A 25557-nucleotide genomic window follows, 5' to 3' on the forward strand; every position below is an offset into this window, starting at 1 on the left:
TCCACTCTCCGCTTCAACTCACAAACCCCCTCTGCTCCTTCCCACTCCTTGGAAGAGGTAGGATCAACCCGTATTGAACTGTCATTTGATTAGAGAAAGGGAAGGCATAGGTTCTAATCCTGCAGGCCAGGCTTTCCTCCACAGTGAGATGTATGCACACATTCCTGCGCGCAGCTATCTTGGAATGAGTGCCACTCACAGGCAAGCCCACAGAGGGAACTTCAAGATGGACAGAACAGGAAGAGATCTGATTGTCCACCCTCAGCCCTAATGCTAAGAGGAAAGAAGGCCAGGTCCAGCTCAGAGACTTCCAGACACTTTCCAGACAGACCCTGGGAAGCCTTCTCCCAGTAACCTTGAAGGTTTTGCTGATTATGTTAAAAGTCCTGGGTGGGTGGTAAACAAACAGCCCCAGTTAGACCATGGGCTGAATCCTTTTCTCCCAGAAGATTCATATTTAGCTCCATTCTCAGACATCAATGATCGCTCAGACCCTCTCATTTCTCTGGGCTAGTCTCTCTGTTCGGGTCCTGTTTCCTCTGTCATATTTCCTACGGGCTTCGGGCTTCGAGAACGGTAGTTCTCAACCTGTGGGTCATGACCCCTTCTGGGGCAGAGGTCAAACGATCCATTCATAGGGGTCGTATACCCTATGTGTCAGATATTTACATTATAATTCATAACAAATTGCAGTTATGAAGTAGCAACTAAAATAACTTTATGGTTGGGGGTCACCACAACATGAGGAACTGTTTTAAAGGGACACAGTATAAGGAAGGTTGAGAACCACTGCTCTTGAATCAATGTAACAGTGACCTTGGGGACTGACTGAGGGAGACTTCGGCAGTGTTATCCCTCTAACCCTCCTATAGATGAGGGGCCAATGACCAGGGAATTGATGTGACTTCTGTGAAATGGGCCGTGCTGCCAGAGAGGGGAATAGAGCCCTCAAATTCTTCTGACTCTTAATCCAGAGCTCATCCATTCTTATCCTGCAAATGTGTCTGCTACTCCACCTCACAACCCCCAAACGGACTTCCCTTGGTGGGCAGCAGTAGCCTAGGCTAAAACTTTTGAAAATATCTATCACTATGGGCAATGTCTGAGGGAGGCTGAGTGTGGGGAAGGGAGGAAATGGGGCAGAACCATCTGTAGGTGCTGGAACATCTAGAGACTCATAAAGACGTTCTTCTACCCCCTTCCGTTCATCTTCCCTGTACAAAAAGCAGTAAGGACCAAGACCCGCCCCACCCAATCTCTCTGCCCGAGCTGTGCTTCAAGGATTCTGGGTCTTCACTAAGACGCTCCTGTGCTCATGCTTGCTCATTTCCGGGGGGGGGGGGGGGGAGGCGTGGTGATGGAGCTAATCTACGTGATGATTTGGGGGCCCACCTCCCACTGAAAGACACCTACTCTGCTACCATTGGAGCCTTTTTAAACTAAACTAAGAACCATCCCTGTTCCTCTTACTCTGAGGTTCTGTGCCCTAGGAATTTGGGACACATTGTATATACCTTCTGCTCTAGGTCCCAGGTCCTGCCTACCACCATTAAGGTCCATCTGAAGAAAGAGAATTCCTAGAGAGAAAACCAGGGGGTAGGATCTCACTACTTGCCTTTCTCACTTGTAAAACAGGAACTTGGGCAAAGAAACACAGTTCAGTTCAGAAGTCTAGGCAGTTTGTGATATGCTGAGGCTCTGAACACTGGTGCCAAAGACAACTCAGCTGTTTGCCTAGCTCTTAATCTTCTACAACCCCATGTACAGCTCCAGGGCCCCCTAACGGGCTGCCCAGCACCTTGTTCTATATTCTAGCTCTTCTTCTTCTCCTTCTCCTCCTCTTCCTCCTCCTCTTCCTCCTCCTCTTCCTCCTCTTCCTCCTCCGCCTCCTCATCCTCTTTCTTCTCCCCTCTCCTCCTCCCCCTTCCTCCTTTCTTGTTACCTCTTTCCGAAAGACCATAGCTCTGAAAGGGCATAGGGACAAGGTCAATACTCCTTTTGCAAGGCTGTATCCCTCAGGTTAGCCTCATACCTGGCACATTATTGTTAAATGAATGACTAGAACTTAGGATCTTTCCTAATATTGTTGCGGAGTTCTCCATACACCCTCTTCTTTTGTTGTTTTGTTTTATGGGTTTTGGAGTATTATTTTATCTTGAGACAAGTATTGATTATGAAGCCCAGATGGGCCTTGCATTTGCTGCGTAGCCTAGACTAGCCTCAAACTCATGACCCCTCTCTACCTCAACCTCCAGGGTGTTGTGATTATAGGTACATGTCATCACACCGGTGCTCTCTGAGTCCTCCCTCATCGAATAGCTTCACAGACTATTGTACCCTGAAAAGCACCTACTCTGCTACCATTTGAGACCTGAATCATCTTGAGAGGGGGAGGGGAACCTGCTTGTTGTTACAGGTGATGCGTGTGGGACATGCACTATTTTATAGATACGAAAGAGTTTAGAGCAAACGCAAGCTTCTTGTCTACTGCGTCTCCTCTAGCTGCTTCCCCACGACAGTTGTTGCTTGTGTCTCGGGGTCAGAAACGAAGCATCAGACAGAGAAACTGCCGTGACTAGCTCGGGAAGGGCTCTACGTAGACAGCCTCACAACCCGACTCAGAACCGTAGTCTGCAAAAGAAACTCCGCCTCAAACAGCAAGCGAAGTGTTAACGCGTAGGCCCGCCCCCTTCCCGCCTCTTCCGGGCAGAGGAGGCGGGTCCTACATCACTTCCTGGAGACTGATCGAATCCGGAAGTGATCCTCGAGAACCGAGTTTCTGCAGAGGACCCCCGGCAGCAGGCGTAGGTTTGGGACCATGAGCTGGTGAGTGAGGCCGAGCGGCGTCGGCTGGAGCCAGGAGCGACCCGACAGCCCGGCTCCTTAGCGGTTCCGGGAACCTCCTCGGTTGCCCTCCCGGAGGCTCCATCTCTCGGCCGGACTCCCGGGAAGGCAGGCTGGTGGTTCCCCTGGCCTGGGACCCCCGCGTCTGATCCTGTTGCCTGCTTTCTCTCCCAACTCGTCTCCTTCCAGCTCCTTGGTGTAAGGAGCTCTTCCCTCTTCTCTCAAATATCCATTGAGGTGGAGTTAGTGTCTTCCTTCGCTCCCGGGGGTATCTCCCCACCGCCTCTTCCTCCCCCCCCCCGCCCCCCAGCTGAGTCCCTCACTGAGGGAGTCTAAGCACAGTTCTCTGATCAAAAATCCATCTGCTTTCAGACAGATGAAATAGTACCAACCTAACGGTCCTTAAAAGACAAAATTATTTTTAGGAATTTAAAAATCGATTCTCACATGGAAGGGACCAAAATCACACCACACACACCCTTTTAAAGTGTGTCTGGACGATTCGAATCTTTCTAGAGGTGTGACCTACTGCCCGCTCTCTAAAATAAACATAATTCACTTAAACTCTATGGGGATCATAAAACCAAGGAGCCCCGGAACTAGAGCGTCACTGCTGCAAGTGATGAGCTCACGGTGGAGACTTCCTAATGTTCGTGGCTAGCTTTGGTGGAAGGTCCTCATTTTTCCCAAAAGCCTTATTTACTTATTACTCTGGATTATTTTTATAGTCACAGAGAAAAAAACTATGTATTTTCTACCTTCTTTAAAGGCTGTCCTTGTCAAAGACTTTACCATTAGACCCAAGAGCCTGTGTGTCCACAATCCCCCGTCTCACAAACTCCAACTGCTTATAATGAATGTGTATGAATAAATTGGCTCCCAGAGAAGTACGAGATGAATCGGAGTCCAAGGACCATTAATGTAGGGGCCTTACCTGCTCAGAGCCCAGCCTGTTATGCAAAATAAGTGCATGGTAACCAGCTATCAATGAATGAAATTAGCCTGTCACCCTCTGGGAAGGCTTTCACGCTTGACCACCAGTGGAGACCAAGCTTCGGCCACAAGCAGCTCTTGTCACTCAATGTCAAGGAGAGCTCTCTAATGTACGGTGTAAGCCATTTCTGCCCCTTCCTCCACCTGCTTCTCAGACTGAGATTAATTTTTGGACAAATGTCAAGCGGGTGAAGAAGCCTTGACGGGACAGCCCCTGCGACTCTCTAATAAGCCCCGGCAGGAGCTGTTCATTTTCCCTCAACCTCTTGTTCCAAGAAGCCCAACAGAGGCCTGGAACCCCCCAAAAAGCTAACTTTCCTATCTTGTATCACTTGGCTACTGACAGGGTAGGTGGCACTTCTGCAGGCCCCTTTCCTAAAGGAATTAATTGTTTGAAGTCTGAGTCCCCCAGCCTTGTGACGGTAGAAGTGATCTCGTTTTGTGCACCTTGAATCTTTGAATCTCTCTCTCTTTTCTGAAGTAGAAAGCAGAAAGTACATGTGCTTTTTGTTTGTTTGTTTGTTTAGTCTGGCATTTATACTTTCTTAAAAAATGTAATTTTTTTTCTCTTCACTGATTGGGAAGAGAGTAAGCAGAGACCACTAGTGGTATGGATTTTCTGGATGAGCTGACACAAGCTGCTCTCATTTGTCTTTCAGAATGTTTCTGTTTCTGAAAAGCTAGCATCCCATTTCCTGAAGCCCATCAGGTTGGAGAGAATTGAAACTGGCAATAACTAGCAGGAACTGAGCTTTTCACGAGCTAATTTACAGTGCAGGCGCATCTTAGTACCTCCTCGGATTGAGGATCATAACCAAAAGGGTGGCTTTGTCCCTGGACGCTGAGATTCTTGTCTCTTCCTGTGTAGAGGGCTTCTACGTCATCTCTTGCGTGGACCCTGACCCTGTCTCCCAGAGAGGGGACCAACACCAGCGCCTGGGCACACAATCGCACTCAGTTCCTAGCTCAATGGCTGGCAAAGGAACGAGGGTTGGGTCCTTCTGATTCACTCCTAGCGCGGTTTTCCTGCTCCCAGAATGAATCTCTCCATTCATCTGAAATCGGAATTTTCACTAGGGGAAGAGACCAGAGTGACGTAGAGCCTTCATGGGAGGCTGATGCCCAAGGTCAAGTTCACCAAGTACATTGACTGTGCCAAGCATCGTTAAATAAGGCCTAAGGCTATCATGGCCCGTGGTGCCCAAAGGGTATCCATTGTTCTGGACTAGGCTGTACTTTCAAAATGTCACGGTGAGAAATGTCTAATATTGATGCCCTTTGCACACTGTGGACTTTGCATGAAGAGTAAGAGGCTTTTGTTTTCTGCTTCCTCTGTGCAGGCAGCCTGCTGGCCCCCTGTTTATTTAGTGAGTACCTGCACTGCCACCCACCCACCTATTAGCCTTCCAGCAAGGCTTATTTCCAGTGATCTGTCCTAGTAGGAAGAAAGCATTGGATATTTGCCCTTCAGAGCATTAATTCACTTGTTGGCCCCAAATCAAACGCCCCCTATTTCTTCCTCACCCCTACTCCACCAGTTTCTGCTAAGTGTGTTCAATATGATGGATAGCGAAAATTAAGTACAATTAAGAGTGGTTGCCAGGCGTGGTTGGCACATGCCTTTAATCCAAGCACTAGGGAAGCAGAGGCAAGTGGATCATTGTGAGTTCAAGGCCAGCCTGGTCTACATTGTGAGTTCCAGGCCAGTCAGGGCTACACAGTGAGACCCTGTATCCAAAACAAACAAGAATAGTGACTTTAATGAAGCTGGCTCCAGGAATTGTAGCTTTCTCTGGAGCCACATACCTCGATAATCTGAGGTTTCCGTGATGAGAGGGGAGCGTTGCTGAAGGTGGCTAGTCATTTGAGAAAGAAGGAAATTGAAAGTGTAGAGGTACGTTGCACTAGGAAGTCGAGTGCTGTGTTCAAGTCCAGGTTTCGCTGCTCACAGGGTGGCGGGTCAGCCTTTCCAGGACTTGATTCTCCCTCTGTAACACGAGGGAGTAGATAATCCCAGAAGCTCCTCTGCTGTTGGCGTCTGCCGGTAAGCGTGAATACTGTTTGCAGATAGGGCATCAGGCTGCTGATTCTCATTCATCTTCCCTTAGATGTTGCTGTTCCTCAGACCCAGCCCGCAGTGCGTTTGGAAGGTGAACAAGTGATGTTCCACAGCCAGAGTGTCTGGGAGGTTAGGTGTCAGTAAAGGCCTTCTCCTCTTGAGGCCCTTTTAGGTTCTGATGGGTTTATGGAGCTGTATGGTGTGATGCGCACAGGTGGTACTCAGCCGATCTGTGCTGACTAAATGCTGGTAAACGCTGACAGTATCCAGAGGTGCTGGATGCTGAGGGACATTGGAGGCTGTCTGAGTCAACACCTTCCTTTAATAAGTGCCTGGAAAGTACTAGAGAGCACATGTCAGGATGATGTCAAGAAGCATTCCAAGCAGATTTAATTAGTTTATTTGTATTTTATGAACATTGGTGTTTTTGCCTGCGTCTATGTCTATGAGAGGGTGTTGGATCCCCTGGAACAGGAGTTACAGTCGTGAGCTGCCATGTGGGTGCTGGGAATTGAACCCGGGTCCTCTGGAAGAACAGCCAGTGCTCTTTAATACTGAGCCAACTCTCCAGCCCTCCAAGCAGATTTTAATTGAACTTTGACCTAGAAAAGTGCCTACTGTTTCCATGGGGACCTGAGGGAGAGATCCAGGTGAAGAGTGTGGGAAAGGTGATTGGCGAGAGCGCATGCGGAGTGTTTGGTAGAGATGGTCAGTAGGAAAGCCGACACACTAAGGAGTGGTTGAACAGAGGTGTCCCTGGTGGGAATTGGCACTCTAATTTGGAGTCACTTTTTGTACTCCTGTCATTGCCCTGCTGAGGAACTGAAATTGAGCCTGGCCTTTGGAAAATTGAAGGCTTTTAAGCAGGGAGGTAGGCTAGCAAAAGCTGTGATTTACATTATTGTGGCTTTGGCCTGCAGGGTAGCTCAGAAAGGAACAAGAGTGAAGTCATGAAAGCCTTCCTTCTTGTGTGATATCTTCCCAATGGTTTTATCACAATTTACAGTTAGAAATACAACCCCCGTGTGTGTGTGTGTGTGTGTGTGTGTGTGTGTGTGTGTGCTAACCAGAGAGCACTCTTGTATGTTGTTCCTCAGGTGCCCCCACCTTGTTTTTTTTTTTTTCCCAGCAAGCCCCAGGGTTCCACCTCCACCTCCACCTCCACCTCTCTCCATTGCACTGGATTCCAAGCACTGGCCACCTTACTTGGCATTTTACATGTCTGCTGGGATTTGAGCTCAGTCCTCACACTCGCAAGGCATCTTAAGCACCTGAGCATGTCCTGCAGCCTAGAAATATCTTTGACACCTCTCTCTCTCTTTCTCTTTTTCTCTCTGTCTCTCTCTCACACGCACACACACACTGCACATACATACGTGCACATTCATATGCAATAAAAGTTTCACATGGTATATATTTCGGCATCTTCTGTTATTTTCTCTTTCATATTTTAAAGAATGATTCATCTTCATTGATTCTGTGACTACTTTTTATAAATCAATCAATATATATATATAGATAGAGATATAGTGTGTGAGTGTGTGTGTGTGCGCGCGTGCATGCATGTAACAATGTGTCACAGTTTAAATTGATCTATGTGCCCTGGATTAGAAACCCAGTGCCCAAAAAGAAAGTGGGTAGGTATTTTACACGGACTCCAGTTTGAAAGACAACAGTACAAGCACATGATCACAAATAATCAGACTACAAACCAGCACTGTAACTTCAGCAACCTAAATACAGGTGTTTATGTGGCCGGTTTTGCTTGGTTATAAGACCTTAACTAAAAATAAACATTTTAAAGGGGGGGGGAGTGAGGATGTAAGTCAGTGGTAGAGCTATTGCTTAGCATGCCAAAGGCTTTAGGTTCAATCCCCAGTACCAGAAGAAAGACAGAGACAGAGGAAGGAGGGGAAGAGAGGAAAACTGCAGAGGGGCGGCTGTAAAGAATATCTACCCGTCGCTTGTCGCCTTCCAGGAAAGGGAGCCAATGGAGGGGCAAAAAGTGTCTGAGGGTGAGGAGTAGTAGGAACTCACGGGGGTTTTGGGGGCTGGAGGGGTAAACTGGACTCTGGTACAGCCTGGACCCCAGATGAAACACCTACCCGAAGCCAGCTTTGTCACTGTAGAGGTCCAGCAACTGTAATATTTGGACATAGTGAAGTGGCATGTTCAGTGAGCCAAGTAGCCAGGCATAATGGCACACACACATAATCCCAGCACTTGGAATGCTGAGGCAAGAGCATCGTGAGTTTGAGGCCAGCCTGGGCTACAGCTGGAGAGTGAGGCCTAGGTCTGTATATGAGCATGGCTGAGTCTCGGAGTATACTGCTTCCGAGAGTGTAAAAGCTGGCGTCTCGGTGACATTTGCTGCTTACATAAGGTTTAGACCAAGAAAATGAGACTAGGCTTTGCTTATGGACACATGTAGTGAAAATGTGGGGAAGAAGATAAGAAATCCTGGACTCAGAATGGTGATTATTCTGGGGTAGCAAAAAGGACAGCAGGAAGGCAGGCTCATTGGGGAGCTCCAGCGGCTTCTGCACAGTTGGGCACCTGGCCTTTCCTACCCTCATGTCTTGCCGAGAATGAGAAAAGATGATGGCCTGTCTGTCAAACACTAGAAGTTTCTTAGATAATTGTTACCAGACACCTTGAATCTTCTGTCTTCTATTTTCTTGGCCTTTAAGCACATGACAGCCTCTGGACCACTAGCACAAATCCTCGCGCTGTTTAGGGAGAAATCCCCCCGCTGGGTTGTAAGCCGAGGGATAGCTTAGCCCCGCTTGTGGTACAGTGTACTGTAGGACCGCTGCTTGCCTCAAGAACAACACACAATTTCGAGTTTTCTGACCCCTGCCTTGGGTATTTTTATTTCCGTCGCTTTGTGCAGCCCTCCCTCTAGGCCTCAGTTTGGTCTTCATCACAGTGGCTTGCCACCAGCGTCACAGCAGATCTCTCCACACCAGTGACTCCTGTCAGGAGCCGTTTCAAGCACTGAACTCACTCGGCTCCCTCAGCGGCCTTGTAGGATAAGTAGATACTTGCCCTGTTTTGTAGGTCAGGAAACTGAGGAAGTTGAGATAACTTGTGTGAATGTCACAGCTGACCGGCACGGCCAGGACTTGAACCCCAGCATCCTGACACCAGCCCTCCTCCTGTGCTGCCCCTGTGAGGCCCAGGAGTTGAGCGCTTCATGGGAGTCACTTTTTCAGAAGTCTCTAGAATCTGGCCATAGCAGGTGCTTAATAAATGCTCGCTTTAACTAGGTGGCACCTTCATTCACATGACCTGACACCATGTAATGCATTCTGTCTCCCCTTCAGAGGGCAGACTGGGGAGCAGCAGGAAGGAGGGATCACAGCTGAGCCGCTTGATTGTCCTGGTCCCACTTACAAGTCAGCCAAGTCACAAAGTCATGGACTCTATTTTTAACTGTGCACACGCCCTCTTCAAACAAATAACAGGTCGGGGGTCCTGTTCCACCTTCTCTCATCTGGGATGTAGCTAATTCATGCCAAGCATGTCAAGGGCAGGAGGCTGTGGTCATGGGCACTGAGGTGGAGAATTTTAGCCCAGGTTGCTACCCTCTGAGGGAGTCTGTCCTGCTCTTTCTCAGGCTGACCTTTCTCTGGCCTTCAGCATAGCAACTAGAAAAGAGAGATCCATTGAACACCTGTTCCAACAGGGCCACATGATGTGGTAAGCTCTGCCTGGCCCTGACCCAGGCCCTGGTCCTCTTCTTTGCTGAATGTTAAGTTGGTGGTGGCCTTGTGGGCCTCAAACCAGAGCAGGCAGGACTCCAAAGACAGTCTATGAAGGATGGGGGCAGGGCCAGGGCCCCAGAGAAGCTGCTGCCTCACGCCCACCTTCCTCTCTTACTGAGACAGTGACTCAGGCCCAGACCACTCCCTGGGGAGCCAGGGTTTCCAGCCACTATCAACCACCGCCTACTCTTGCTCAGCTTTCCTTTATCTCACCCCCACCCCAGCTCCGGGTGTCTGTGTGTCTCTTGCCCAGCTGGACATATCAAAAGGTACAGAACGGGGGAGCCTGAATCGTTCTGGGGGTTCTTCCCACCCCCAGGCCTAGCTTCCCATTTACTAGCAGCAAATCTTGGAAAGCCAGCCGAAGCCAAGAGAGCTCACAGAGGTTTGAACTACCTGCCGCTGCATATGCTGAGCACAGGGGATGCTCCCAAGAAGGCAGGAATTGAGTGATGTGCTGGGGTGACCCGGGGATCCCCACGCAGCCACCATCTGGGCCGGCCTGTTGTCTCTGCCCCTGCAGCAGAGGCGGGTGAGGAAACAAAAGATTGAGAAACCTAGCAAATGGAGAAAGCAGAAGAACCGTTTGTAAATAGATGTTACACAAGAGCAGGACCCTGTTTGGAAGGTTCCACCGAGACAGAATTAGCCAACTGGCATCATGCTGCTAATAGACATATTTACTGTTTGAAAGAAGTATATTTGTAGCTTTGGAGAACATCCTGTTGACTTTTCTTTATTGTGAGTCCTTTCCCTCTGTAAACATGGGTTTTGTTTTGTTTTTGTTTTCTTTCTTTCTGAGGTGAGGCGTGTTAGAGGTTGAGGACTGTTTTCTCCATTTTGTTAGTGAGACCAAAATATCCCTTCCCCTGGCCCCTGGAGCCTGTGTTTATAGAGTGGCCAGCAGAGCTGAGGAGTGACTCCCATTCCAGAGAGAACCACAGACTTCTTGATTTCTCCCAGAACACAGAGATTCTCTGGGGAGCAGGGCCTTACTTTCTCTCTGGGCTACTGCTTGCCCCCTTGGCCTCCTTGTCCTGGAGGACCAGAGGCCTGTGACCCAGCCGCCTCCTAGCTGTCACTCATGCATGCTACCACCCCCCAGAGCAGCTGTTCCGCCTGACCTGACTCTGCCACAGCTTGGGGAGGCAGAGAGTCTGGTGAAATATAGCTGAACTGCAGTTTCTTTCTCTTGTCCCCTCCCTGTCATCTTCCACTGTTCACTAGGAGTATGCCCCATACCAGTGCCAGGGAGTATCCCATCTGTCCCCAGTTTCTAGCCATTTCTGGGCACAATGGGGTTATATCCAATAACCCAGGAGACTCCTCTCCCTTTGTAGTATCCTCAAAAGCTCTTTAGAATGCCTTGCCTTGGGGACTAGCGGGGTGGCTCAGTGGTTAAGAGCAGTTGCTGCTCTTGCAGAGGACCCAAGTTCAATTCCCAGCACTTAAATAGTGCCTAACCACAATCTGTAACTCCAATTCCAGGTATCTGACAGCCTCTTCTGGCTTCTGCAGGCATGTGGTATACATGCCTACATGCAGGCATAAGACTCATACACATAAATAAAAGTTAGTTATATTCTTGACTCAAGCTTTGATAACTTCTCCAGGCTTTGCTTCAGAGGTCAAAGGCCAGCTCTGATCTGTAGCTAGCTAGTGGCATTCCTTGTCTGTTTAGTTTTGATCACACATCAGATTGGAAGCCGTTACCTTTTTTGTTCTTTATATACCCTGTCTACGAGTGCATGTGGTGGGGGAGGTGGTGATTTATGTTTTTTAGGACCCCTAAGTCACAGTGTAGTATTTTGCAGGACCCAAGCTTGGGACAGTTGAATTTCTTTTACTCATTCATGAAATAAACGCTCTATGAGGTCATGGCATGGGTTTTCCTTATTTGTTCCCAGAACCTAGCATCGCACTTTTCACAATAGGTAGCCCTTTAGTAATGATGCATTAAATGTTCAGCAAAAGGCTGAGAATGTTGCGCTATGCCTAAGACCATACCTGCCAGGATCGCAGAGAAGGAAAGCATTCAGTCCGTGTCCTTGATGAGCTGTGTATCATAATCAGAAAGCAAAATACAGAGGCATAGTGGTTGACTAGCCTATGCTCTTTATCAGGCGAACACTTCAGAATGACAGGGTGGTTCAATATTAGGAAACATATTTGCTCATTTCATCCCAGTGATACGTCATAGGAGAGTAAACTGCTCACCCAGATGCATGCTGCCAAGACATTGGTCTGCCAAAAATGCAATCTCTGTGTCTTCTAGTAATCTAGCAGCAGACAGCTGTTTCCTTCCTCTGCGGGCTTTGTGTCTGAAATCAGTGGCTCCCTTCGTGTTGCATAGTGGAAGATCAAGTGCAAATCCATCTTATTCTTACAGCAACAACAAAAGACCACTTCTAGCCAACACAGTAACTAGACAAGAAGCAGGTATAAGTATTGGTAAGGAAAAGGAACATTTGATCATTATTTTCCTGTACATATTTGGAAAACCTAGTGAGTTTCCCTTCCACAGTTGAACTTCTTAGGCTATATAGGATAACTGTAGGTATGGTGAGTGGTTGTAGGGTAAATTATCCAGCAAGACAGAGTGGGGGGAAAAAAAACATCTCATGGGGATGGGGGAGCGGGATTAACCGCCATGAAACATACCTAAGACATAAAGAGCTAAATGTTTCACACTTAAATATTACCTTGGGCTCTTTAAATAGCCAGCGAAATAAATGTAGAAGCCCTGTTTAAGAAAGAAAGAGAGGGGTGGAGGAGGGAGAGAGAAAGGAAAGGAAAAGAAACAAAGAATTGAGCTGTAAGACTAAGGGCACAATAAAAAAAACTCGAATGAGCAGATGGGAATATTGCTGCCCTAAGTGTAAACTTATGTGTCTATGGATGCGGGTTCTTCACACACTTAAAGTCCTATGAGTGTGATACATCTCTAATGATATTAAATATATTTATAGGGACTGGAGAGATGGCTCAGAGGTTAAGAGCACTGACTGCTCTTCCAGAGGTCCTGAGTTCAATTCCCAACAACCACGTAGTGGCTCACAACCATCTGTAATGAGGTCTGGTGCCCTCTTCTGGCTTGCAGGCATACACACAGACAGAATATTGTATACATAACAAATAAACACATATTTAAAAAATAAATAAATAAAAAATAAATATATTTATAGGGTTTTAGTATGGAGGGAGGACATAGCAGATGATTCATCTTGACTAATAAAACAAAAATAGCTCTAAATATTACCTGGGAAAGACATGCAATGATAAGGAATTCATTTTACTTGATGTTAAGAGTTTTTGCAACCCTAAATAGTTAAGCCCATGTTATTAGCCTGTGATATGGAACAGCAGAAATATTTAACACCAATACGTGATTTTTTTCAAAGATACTTTCTAAATCATGCATGGGGTGCATTCCTGTAATCCCAGCACTTAGGGGGCTGAAGCAGGAGGACTGCTGTGAATTTAATGTCAGCTTGTGCTATAGAATGAGTTCCAGGCTGGTGTGGGAACTATCTGAAAAAAAAATTATACCAACACATGCCAAAAAAAAAAGACTATATCGTACATGTTTGCGAGTGTATCAGGGCAAGCCTCCAGGTGCTGTGTGCCTTGTCTTTTGAGGTAGGATCTCACTGGCCTAGAACTCCAGGTAGCTTGAGCTAGTTAACCAGCAAGCCCCAGGGATCGCGTGTCTTTATCTCTGGGATTATAGATTATAACTGTGTGCCAGCACGCCCAGCTTTGTGAGAAAGATACATTTTAATTCCTGTTAAAGCAACTGTCTAGTCACACACTTAAAATAAATTCTAAATGGATACAAGATTTAAGAGTGAAAAATAAACCACTAAAATTCATCTGGAAAGAAAGGAGACACAGAATAATCAAAATAACCTTAAGAAGAGCAAAGTTGGAAGGCTCTCATTTCCCAGCCGTAAAGCTTACTCCAAAGCTGCAGTAAGTGAGATGGGGTGGTACAGGCAGACAGGCTAATGGAGTGAAATGGAGGGTGCAGAATATACCTTTGCATTTGTGACCAGTTGGTATTTTCACAAGGATATTAAGACAACACAAAGATCTGTCTTCCCAACAAACAGCTGAGCTAAAAAGACAGTGTTTGCAGAGGAATGAGATGCATTGCACCAAATACAAGTCCCTCTAAGAATGGAGTGAGGCCGGACTCAGGGACTCCACGCCAGGACTGGATGAAGTGGAGAGCCCAGCCATCTCCCTCCTTCCTTGAGCTTTACTCTGTCCTAGCAGAAGGATGAAGGATCCACCTCTGACAGAGAGCTCCACACTAGGGGATGTATAGGTGAATTTACTCTGGAAAACTAACAAAACCTCGCTTCAGGAACCCTCACTTGCATGAACAGTGTCCAGCCCCTTTAGAAGGAGCCCTAGCCTTGTGGTCACATGGTCCTGGTTTTCTAAACTGAAAGCATTTCTACCATAATTAACTGTTATTGTTGTTCACGCTTCTGACTTGTCGCTTTGTTTATTACTATTATTCCACTGATGTCACTCAGCTTTGACACAGCCTGTGCCTTCCGTAGGGTGGGGCTGGGAGATGAGTTGAGATTATAGTGTTTTACCCACCATTTACAAAGTGTTTGAGACATTCTTAATAAAACAAATGAGAAATGACTGGCTCTGACTTAGAAGTATACAAAAAGTACCTTTGAAATCACCTTTAAATTTATTTTTAAATTAAAGGAGAAACTGAGGATTATAGCTCACTGATAGAATGCTTGCTTGATAAGCTTGGGTTCAATTCCTAGCATTACAAAAATTGGGAGGAAATTGGATTTAAAAATGAATCAAACACAAGTGATAGGTGAGCAGTTACATCAATGGAAATCAAACAATAAAACAAAGTATTTTCAGTTTATACACAAAAGTAGTCATCAGTAAGGAGACAAAATCAATTTTAAATATTAATGGTAATTGTTTGAGAATCTGTTTAATGAACAGGAGCAATTCACATGAATACATTGATAAGACAGGAATTTCTAGTGTATTTAATGTGAAAGACACAACAAAGATAGCAAAACTCATGATATGTCACCTGCAAGGACATCAGTGACAAATAGTTGCTGTCACTAACTCAGAGAGCATTGAGATTAATCATTGTACAAGAAATCTTGAACTGTGCCCTGAACACTTAGTTTATTTATAAAAGAAACATGAGGTTTTCCTAAATTTTCCATCAGTCTTAAAATTTATATTTATGCATCACCAGTTAGCAGGGAGACATGATTTCCTACATTGGGAGTAGTAGAAAGCAAATTTCAATCAACTCTAACTGAGAAAAAAGCGAATTTTCTTTGTCCTTTGGGAAAATGATGCTGACTCTCCTGTGAAAAGACAAAGACCATGCAGCCAGGACTGTAGGAATGAAAATATAGAGACATATCAAGCTGCAAGGTTATTCTTGCTATCAGATATTTAATTACAATTCATATCCTACATTCCAGATACTTACATTACGATTCATAACAGTAACAGAATTGCAGCATGAAGTAGCAATGAAATAGTTTTATGGTTGGTGTCACCACCGTATGAGGAACTATGTTAACGGGTCTCAGCATTAGGAAGGTTCTACTAGATCAACCAACGTGCTGTGTGCCTCAGAGTTTTCTTTTGTTCCCAAGTCATATACTTGAGACATCCAAGGAAGACATTTTAAGCCAATACATAAAGACTAGAAAGAACTCCAAAGAGCCGGGAAAGGGAGGAGGGACTTTAAGCTGTCATTGACGTTCCCCAGAGAGGAGCCAGCTGGGAATCAACAGCACAAAGAACAGCGCAAAAGGTCAAGCTCTGAAGTCGAAAGATGCACTAGTCAAGTAAACGGTACAGAAACAAAAACTGGCCTCGGCCTCAGCCTGCGGTGCGCTGAGGTGGTGGTGTGAGCTTCTAAAGTTGTTATTAACTACTGAATTTCTTTTGCAAAGTGCACTAAATTAAAATTGTCTCATTGGGGTTAAAGTCATGGAATTTTAGGAAAACCTGATAGCAGAAACAACTTTCCACAAGTATTAGAAGATAAAATTAAGGACGAGAACGGACCCAGAGGTGCTGTGATGGAACCAAGGCAAACCTGCCATCCTTTGGAAATGAAAATGAAAAATGGACCACTTAAAAGGGAGTAGAAACCAGGGTGGCTTCAGCCTTCATGGAGACTTCATACTGGGATATTGGAAGATAAAAACAGTAATGCCTTTGAAGTTCAAAAGGAAATTATGGCCAGGTATGTGCCACTTGCCTGTAATCCAGCCCCAGAGGGTGAGACAAGAGAGTCACACTGGGAAAGTAGAGAAGCAATGTGCGCCACTGACGTGGCTCAGCAGGCAGAGGCCCTTTCCTCCTACACCTGACAACCTGAGATCAATCCCTGGGACACACACAGTTGTCCCCCGACCTCCACACATGTACCCTAGCACACACATGTGCACACATACACAATCAATAAATGTGTAACATTTCAAAAAATAAAAACTGATTGTGGAACTATATTGGCATCTTCCAAGAGAATGAATAATAGTAATAAGTGCTGGTGAGAGCGTGGGGGAGGGGAGCCTTATCCGCTGCTGATGGGAGTGTAAACTGCTCCCTCCGCTGTGGAAATCAGTACTGAGATCCTTCAAAGGAGGAATATAGAACTGCCGTGCGAGCCAGCTGTCGCCCTCCTGGAGCAGTGTGCCAAAGTGACACCCGCATGCCCGTGTTAATAGCCGTGCTGGTCACGAAACCAGGGGATGCGTCCAGCCTATGATTCTGGCAACAAATAAGTGGATAATGAAGATGGGGGACAATGCACAAAGGAATTTTTTGCAACCATAAAGAAAAATGAAAGCATGACATTTGTAGGCCAAAAAAAAAAAAAGAGAGAGAGAGAGAGAGATTGATTGCAACTGGAAGTCATTATGTTAAGCAAAACAAGCCAGTCTCCAAAAGGCAAATCCCATGTGTGTTTTTCCTCATGCAGAAGCTAGATTTGAAAGGGTGTGTGTGTGCTTGTATCACAAAATTAGAGAAGGGATCACGAAAGGAAAAGATCTTAAGGGAAGTGGGAAGCGTAGATGGAGTGCTGGGATCCACAAAAGCTGAAGCAAAGACTAGATGAGGGAGGACCTCACCTAGTGGGAGACGGGCAAATGAGGCCAAAGTGTTCTGTTGCAAATGCGTGAAGATGCGGTAATGAGACCCATTACTTTGTCTACTATTTTAAAGACTTTTAAAGATTAGATTAAAAACTATGTTGACTTAAGCATATGCACATATATACAGCTAAAGGAAGTACTGCATGGCATATATGCGTGTGTGTGTATATATAGATCTATATATGTGTGCAGATGCATGCCCGTGTTGTAATTCACCTCCACTGCTTATTTTTGTCTTGGTGGTGTGTGTGCATTCAGGTTTCTCTATCATTTGTACTTCCCATGTCTTCCAAGGTTCCTACACTAATCAGATGCTATTTTTGTAGTTAAGAAAAAAAACTGAAGAGTTTTGGGGATTTTTGTTTGGTTGCTTTCCCTGCCCCCCTCCCTTTGGCTTATTTGAAGAATTACAGCAAGTGAAAAGAAGAAAACAGTAGCCACATTCTCACACCCAGAACTGAGGCTGCCAGCACTTGCGATTTGCCTCAGCTGTTTTCCTTCCAGCTCTTGTAAAAACATATATAGTTAACACCACTGAAACACTGGTCATCTTTAAGGCAGAGACGTCGCCGGCAGGGCATCTTCTTCCCTTCTCTCTCACCCTTTCCTTGAATTTTCAATGAGAGCTTTCCAAGCACAGCTGTAGACTTAAGCGCTCCCTGTGGTCAGCTGGGCGGCGGGGCGGCTCTGCTTGGGTGGTGTTGCTGTGTGCCCGTTTCCCTATATGATCCAAGTGGTCCTGACAACACAATTTCCCAGTCTGGGACAGGAAATAATCAGAGAAACTGAGAAACAGCCCTGTGTGGACTCCATAGAAAAGAAAAGGTCACATTATCAGGCACAATGAAATGGAAGTTTCTCCCCCAAACTGGACCTAGAGCAGGAAAGCTGAGCCAGGGTGTCCTGGAGGAAGCACCACATAACTCAGACATGTATGTGCTCACACACTGATGGGAATATGTCAGAGGGTCACAGGAACCAACTGCAAAGCTGTCTGTCAGTGGTCAGACCAGAGCAGTTCTTAGTATCAAAATAAGGCAGTATTGGATTATGACCCCGAGTATAAAATAGCCGTGAGTCCATGCCGATATGAATAGATAGTAAAATAAACAGTGGCTCCCTGGTGGAAAGAAGTAGGGGGAGGGGGAACCACAGAGGGGGAGCCTTTGAAGCCCAGACTTCCTCAGCCTGTGGCTCAGTCGGGGGCAGCAGGGCTGTCTCTTGTCTGCAGTGTGTCTGTGGGGAGAGGTAACAAGAATGACTCTCTCCTTTTTTAAACATTTATTTTTATTTATGTTATGTGAATGTATGGATGTGTGCCACATGTGTGGGGGTGCCTGCTAGGGCCGGAGGAAGGCATCTGGTCCCCTAGAGCTAGAGTTGTCAGTGGCTGTAAGCCACCCCATGTGGGTGATGGAAACTGAACTCGGGTCCTTTGAAAGAGCAACCAGTATTCTCAATCCACTGAGCCATCTCTCCAGCCCCCCAAATCCAAGGGGTGGGGAGCATTTTAGCTATAAAATGCCCTACCGATGCCCCTTAAAAGGGGGTCATCAAAGCCAAGGGAAGTCTAGACATTGTCACACCAGGAGGCCGCTAAGGAGGAAACGTGGTGTGGTCGCCTGCGTGGGATCCGAGTTCTGGAAAGGGTGTTGAGCAGAAACTAAAGTAACTGAATAAAGCACAGATTTTAATGTCATTCCAGGTCCATTAATCATGACCAATGTACCATACCAATATAAGATGTTCACACGGCAGACAGGGCAGGGGCAGAGTAATTATGTTACTTCACAGTTTTTCTGGAAATCTAGAATAAAATGTCTATTTCACTTAAAAGATGTTGTAACAGGTGGACGTGTCTTTGGAGCTAGCGGGCTGAACAGTAGTGCAGGGAGTCTGATGAAATGCTGCCTGACCATCAGTAACTGCAGTGGAGACCTGACTCTGTCTGCGGATCCATGGTTCCCCCTTGTGCTAACACACTCGGCTTCATACAGGGCCTCCTGCATTTGTAGGCTCTTGGCCATCAGCCCCAGCTGATCCCACAGACTCAGACCTAGAATAGTTCAGGAGCAAAACACTGAACCGTGAATGGCAGCGAGAAGCAGGGGCCCAGGGAAGCAACACAGTGACTCTGGGCCCAACACCGAATCTTTTTAAAATCTGTTTTCTTCCTGCAGCATGAGAGGGTTAAAGTGGGAAAACCTCTTTTCTGATGTCATGCTGCTCTACAAGGCCTGGGATGCTAAGGTGAGGGCTGCAGAGGCCGTGACCCTGCAGGCGACAGCCACCAACTCTAGCTCCCTTGGGCTGTAGTCTGTCGTTCCAGATTCTGGGGCCACTCTGAGGGCTCTTCAGGATCCTCAGCCCACTCCCCACATTCTTGGGGTGTAGGTCCCTTGTAGGTAAGCAAGAGGGCCAGCTAGTCAGGCCGGTTTCCTCATAGAGGAAGCTGGGTTTCAGAGAGACTGATTGGCTCAGTGGCAGAACCAGAGGGGCAGAGACTGGGTCTCCTTCCTGTTATCCTTGTCCCATTGCAGCTTCTTTCCCACAGAACCCAAGTGTGTGCAGCCTCCAAAGTGGTCCTCGAGAGTACATGTTCATCAGCCCTCAACTCCACTTCCCAGTCTTAGAGAAAGTGGTGGGGGCTGGGACAGAAAACCCAGCTCCCCCTTTTCCTCTTCAGGTCTGAGAAACTGAAACGACAGTTTCTCCCCCAAACCCCACCTCTCGTCAGTCCCACAGCAAACCTTTTCCCATCTGATGATGACACAGCCCAAGACACTTTGCTTTCCGCCAGACCCCAAAGGGTTAACTCTCCCAAATTATGGGGCTGGGTTAACAATAAACAGGATGTCCTCCAGAAATTAAATTTAAACCACCGTGACTCAGGCCAGCCCATCCCCTCAGCCAGATCGCTGTCTGGGGGTTATTATCGGTGGTTAATTATACCGTTGGGGTTAGCAGCAGTGTTGGTCAACTTGGGCCAGGTGGAGGCGGGCGCGGGAGAATGACTAAAGGAAGGATGGGAATGGAGCCTAAGGGTTGGTTAGAACAGCCTTGGCATTGTCGGCCCAGAAGCCGAGAGGAGAGTATTGAGAGGCTGTCTTTGGGGCTTCTTCCCAGAGCAGGCCCCTAGGTACACTTCCGACCTAGGGTCAGGACAGGTAGGGGAAACGCATTCCCCTCTCTGTCACCACTGGCACGAACCGTGTTGATGTTCTCACCTGGCCGCCAATGTGGACTAACAGGGTCCATGTTGTCAGGACCTGGAAGAAATCTCTCCGTTGCCTCTGTCAATCCACTCACTCTTGAGAGCAAGAAAGGGCACCAGGGCAGTGGCTAGTGGCTTAGAGCAGCCTGCTGGAGTAGCTGGAAGCTGGGCTGCGGCCCCTCTTCTGAGCCCCAGCCCCATGATCTCCCTTGTGTTAGCCCCAGCTTCTTCCAAATTAACCTGGGAACGTGGTAAACACGCTTCTTAGCAAGTCCCAAGCAGGCTTGGGCAGATGCTTCACCAAGCCCACCACAGTTCATCCTGTCTCCTTTTTTTTAATAGAAATGTTATTTAATTTGTCCTCTCTCCTTAGCAGCCCCAGAAACCCTACCAGATACACTGTAGCACCTGTGGGAAGCTGAGGGCCTCTTCCAGAAGATGAGGGATGTCTGTGGGCTTTTCTTAAGGGCATGTTTTCAAGAATGATAGCCGCTATAGGGAGCTGTGTTTCTCTCTTAGCGGTTCCTCAGGGCAAGGTTTGCAGAGCCGCAAAGTGTCTTCCTTCCCCCACTTTTCCAGTGTGTTTAAGTGACAGACCACTAATAGGAATGACCATCTCAGCAGGTAGGAGTGACCAAGAGCATGGAGCATAGTCTATCCTAGAACCAAAGTGGGTGCTATTGGCTCACATGCCCCATGAGGACTGGGGGAGCAAGCATTAATCCCCTCTGTGTATCTGTTCCTGCTGCCCCGCCTTACCTGTGTCTCACAACACCCTCTGTCTCTCCCTCTTACAGGATTCCATTTAAGATCGGGCAGCCCAAGAAACAGATCATTCCCAAAACCGTGAGTAATGCAGTTCTTGTGCCCTGAGTCTCGGTTGTGCCTCACATCACCTCAACCTCTGGGTTTTTCTCTGTCTTGGTACTGGATCCTGTTGGTTGTTCTACATCTGAGCAGTCCTAGTCCCAGGAGAGCCCTGGAGCATACACTGCTCCCCAAATATACAGACCATGATAGTGCCTAAGGCCTTTCTTTTTGGCCACCTCGACTACATTAAAAGACACGGCAGCTTCTCCAGGTAGTCCACATCTTTTTGTTTGCACAGAGTGGTATAGCTGCCATGATCCAGTCACTCTGTGCAATAGTAACGCCTACCCACCTCTGAGCCCATGATGTTTATACCTGTTTTATGTCTAACACGGGAGAGGAAGAGCTGCAGATCCTGGAACATTAGCACTAGAAGCCCATGGACCTCAGCTGGCCACACTATCTGGTTTTTCGGTTGAGTGGTGGAGACACCATTAGATCTGAAAAGTTTCCTCCTGGAAAGCTGCAGTTAACATTCGGGGCTGTGGCTCTGGTCCCTCCTCCATCTATGCTTTGTGCTGCTCCCACTGTGCAGCCCCATCCGTCCAGAGTAGCTTCTTCAGCCCCTCACACACAAGAGAGGCCTTGAGGGGTTTTTGTTTTGTTTTGCTTTTTAAGATTTATTTATTTTATGGGTGTTTGTGTAAGGGTGTCAGGTTCCCCTGGAGTTTTGAGCTGCCATGTGGGTGCTGGGAATTCAACCTGGATCCTCTGGAAGTGCCATGCTCTTAACCCTTGAGCCATCTCTCCAGCACCCAAGACCTTGGTTTTTAACATGAGTAAAGCCATACTGTGTCATGACAACTCAAGGTCCAGGACTCCCTTCCCAGTAGAGGCCCCTGTGCCCATCCTCTGAGCTCCTGCCATCCTCTTGGCCTCCCGCCTTCTCTCCTCGGCTCCACCACTAGAGCTAGAGGAACGATCCCACTTTGGTTTGGCAGGAAGTCCAACTCATCTGACCAGTGCCTCTATCTTCAGGAAGTCCAGAGATGGGTCACAGAAAGGAGCAGGGCTCAACTTAAAAGAGTCGCCCTCTGCCTCATAAAAAAGGCCGCTTGTAGCAGACTCGGTGTCGCCTCCGTGGCTGACCATCTGTGGAGCCTCTCAGCTAAGACCCAGAAAGTCTGGGTGTGCAAATGCTGGGCTGCAGGCAGGGGAGGGTGTGGCTATGAGCCTCCAGAGAGTAATCTCAGCAGATCCAGAGGAGAAGTGGTTTTGAAAAGGGTCTTTTTTTCCTACTTTGTTCGCCCATGCAAACAAGAAGACAGAAATCCCTCCCTCCACCACGACTTTCATCTTTCCTTGATGGGGCTTTGATCCCCAGAGCAGGATGGGCTACAGTGCACTTTCCAGCTCCCTGCCGGAGTCTGTTGGTGGAAAGCCTTGGCTCCTGGGGGAGGGGCTAAAGATGAGAATTATTTATTTTGGTTTGTGGTTCCAGGGATTTCAGTCCATCATGATAGGGGATCCTAGAGCCCTTACTTTAAGGAATAGCAAAGATTCCCAGGGAAGAACAGACACCCCCCTGATAGCTTCCCTTGTCCCTTCCCTGTGCTGACTATGTCCTTGCCGGGGACTTGTCGTCCTTTAGTCTGTGGTGTCCCCTCCCCCAAATCGAGCAAGTATCCAGGTTAAGGAGCCAGGTTAGAGACTGATTCCCTGGATTACTACCTGGCTCTGCCTCTGTGTTATCTGTGGGTTTTGGCACACGCCTTACTCTCTTCAAGCCTTAACTTTCTCGTGTGTAAGGTAAGGGTACCCCCAGTATAGGAAGAGTCTCACATAAGCCAATGCATATAAGGTACTTAGTGCAGTGCCTGGTCTGTAAAGAGCCCTCGCTGACAGCTGGCTTCCTCCAAAGCCATCAAGGACCCAGCAGTTCCACTCCCAGGTGCAGTGAAGTTGTGGATTAGGCCTGTGATCCTTCACCAACAATGAAAGCTAAGGCGTTTTCCTCCACCCAGCCTATTCCCCTCAGCTCCCAGGGTGCTTAAGTATAGGTAGCGAGACCCTGCCCTCTCTGGATCGGTTCTTGCTCACCTCTCCACTCCGAGCACAGGCCTGGGCTATGCAGATGTCTCCAAATCTCTGGCAGCTGTCCCTGGATGCTGGTGACGCACTCTGGGGTAGGAACAGATGTGACCGCCCAGGTTATTGGAAGTCATAGCAGCCCTGTAATGGGAAGAAATGTTCATATTATCTTCAGGGAGTTTCAGGAGGTTACTGGCTCGGGGTACCCAGCTGCCAGCCACAAAGAAAACATTGTCTTGGCTCTCACTGCTTGCCTGTGTTCAGGTTACCAGCGTGCATTCCATGATTGTTGAGACTGTGACAGGAATGACATGTTCTTTCAGGGACTGACCATTGACACTATGACAAGGACCACAATTCCTACCTCCTAATCTAACTTCTGTTAGTCTCCTCTGGAGCCTCAGAGTTTCTTAACATGGAGAAAGAACATAAACACAGAAACACACATCACATACAGATACACACACACATATACACGATACACATACATATACACTCACAGCACACATACATACACAGTCACCACAGAAACCACACATACAGGGCGGTGGTGGCGCACGCACGCCTTTAATCCCAGCACTCGGGAGGCAGAGGCGGCAGGTGGATCTCTGGGAGTTCAAGGCCAGCCTGTTCTACAGAGCTAGTTCCGGGACAGGCACCAAAGCCACAGAGAAACCCTGTCTCGAAAAACCAAAAAAAAGAAAAGAAAGAAACCACACATACATACACACACACCACATACATATACATCACACCCACATACATACCACCACACATATATATACTTACACACCATATACAGACATACACCAAACACACACGGACAGGGGAGCTCTTGGAGACACTGTTTCCCATGCCTACTAAGCAAGGGTTTTTTAGATCTTGTGCACGTAGGAAAACACAAGACAAGGTTCCTAGCCAGTAGGTGCATTGCAAAACCAGGGCAAAGACAAGTAGCCACTCTGAACCCCTGCAACGAGGAAGATTTCAGACTTCAGCCCCTCTAATCCCCCTTAGCCCTGGAGCATACTGAAAGGGAGGTGTCGTCCACCCATAACATCCTTGCATGGCTCTCAGGATGCTTTCCCTGCCTCACTTTGACCTGACACGCCTTAGCCCTGGCATCAGAACCACAGCCCCGCCTGCGGCCTCCTTTTCCCCTTTACCAGGAATTTGTGTTTGGAAGGAACTCAGCTTGTTCACTCACTAAGCAAGTGCCGAGCTCCTGCTGGGCAGGCTAGCCTAGGCATTGCCCTTGCAACCTGGGCCCGGGAGAATGTAGGGAGCATCATGTGGGGCTTGATTCTCCCTAGGCTACCCTTCAGCAGCCCGGCCCTGCCCGATCCCCTGACAGTCCGCGCACATGTGTTTACACTTGCATTGTTGACTGGCCTCCAGTTGCCTTTTGGCAAAGGCATCAAGCATTCAAAAACATTCAGATCTTTTCCACTTGGCTCTTTCCCTCAGAAGACATGCACCTTGGAATGCAACTCCGATGTGTCCCTTTATTCCATTAGCCATAATCTGAGGGCCTGGAATTCTGGTCCTACCCCAAGTGGTTGTCTTCTGGGGAGAAAGATGAGGGACCCATGAACTGCACCGTGGCTCCTGGAAGCAGGAGAGGTGGTGCTTCCAAGTTCCTCTGAGATGACCTTGAGTGACATCAATCAGAAAGAGCATGTGGCCACCCCAGCCAGCTTCTGTCTTCCAGAGACTGTGAGCTTCTGCTCCCCCTGAACAATCCCACCTGGCTGGGAGCTCGAAGGCCCCTCTGTACAAGTCCAAGCAGTCCCCAGCCAGGCAGACCAGGTGCTCTCTGACATCCCACACACATCAGCACTCTCAAGCATTGCAAAAGAGAAGGCTGGAAGCCAAAGGCAGCCGCGCAGGAGCTCAGCCTCACCACCCCAGGAGAGCAAGTGCCTGGGTATGTCTCCAGAAGAGTTTGGTTATTGCCAATAAATACTTAGTTTTCATTCTATACTTTGGGAAGTCGACACTAATAGGAAGAAAAATAAGACGCTCAGCAGCCACATCCTCTGGGCTATAAAGGCTATGAAGTGCCAGTTATGTGGTACTCTGTAGCATGAGGTGCCATGCTTAGCCTCACCTGGTGCCATTCCCCAAGTACTTTTGGCTGCTGCTCTCTGTATTCCTATCTGCATCTCTAGGCTACTGTTAACCCTCTCATGCCCAGCAAGCAAGAGAAGAACATGGATGTTGCATTCTGCAATCACCAGTGTGGGCTGGGCACCCACCCACCCACCCATGTATTACCTTCCCCCAAACAAGTGAGCCACTGAGCCTAGAGCAATGACCAAGTGAAACCACTCTGCTCAGATACCAGAGGCTATTGACTTCAGAGTTCATTCCTCTCCACTGCCGTCCTGCACCACGTGCTGGGGAAATGACTCTGCTGGTCCAGCCTTTTGATCTTAGGACATGGCATTGTCATCTACAGAGTTCACTTTCAAAAGCCACAGTTAAGTCACTGTTGGCACCTAAAGCGCAGGCCAGCACGAAAGCTCTGTAGGTAAACGCACTTGCTGTGTAAGCTTGAAAGCCTCTTCCCACCAGAACCCACAGTGAAAAGAGAAC

The 25557-nt window shown here is 47.6% G+C and overlaps 1 protein-coding gene across 1 annotated transcript in view; it reads left to right on the plus strand.

The window, feature by feature from the left end:
• Window positions 1-2734: 2734 nt before the first annotated feature.
• Bin3 (bridging integrator 3) overlaps window positions 2735-25557 on the plus strand; it is a 38102-nt gene continuing 15279 nt past the window's right edge. Inside the window, exons 1-2 of the mRNA XM_041669861.1 lie at window positions 2735-2826; window positions 20856-20904. Coding sequence (XP_041525795.1) covers window positions 2819-2826; window positions 20856-20904 — 57 coding nt within the window. The 5' untranslated portion in view covers window positions 2735-2818. The remainder of the gene's footprint in view (window positions 2827-20855; window positions 20905-25557) is intronic.

Source organism: Microtus oregoni, unplaced genomic scaffold (assembly GCF_018167655.1).
Source record: "Microtus oregoni isolate MIOR12 unplaced genomic scaffold, Mior012 000001F_ref0000356, whole genome shotgun sequence".
In the NCBI taxonomy this organism is placed as follows: Eukaryota; Metazoa; Chordata; class Mammalia; order Rodentia; family Cricetidae; genus Microtus; species Microtus oregoni.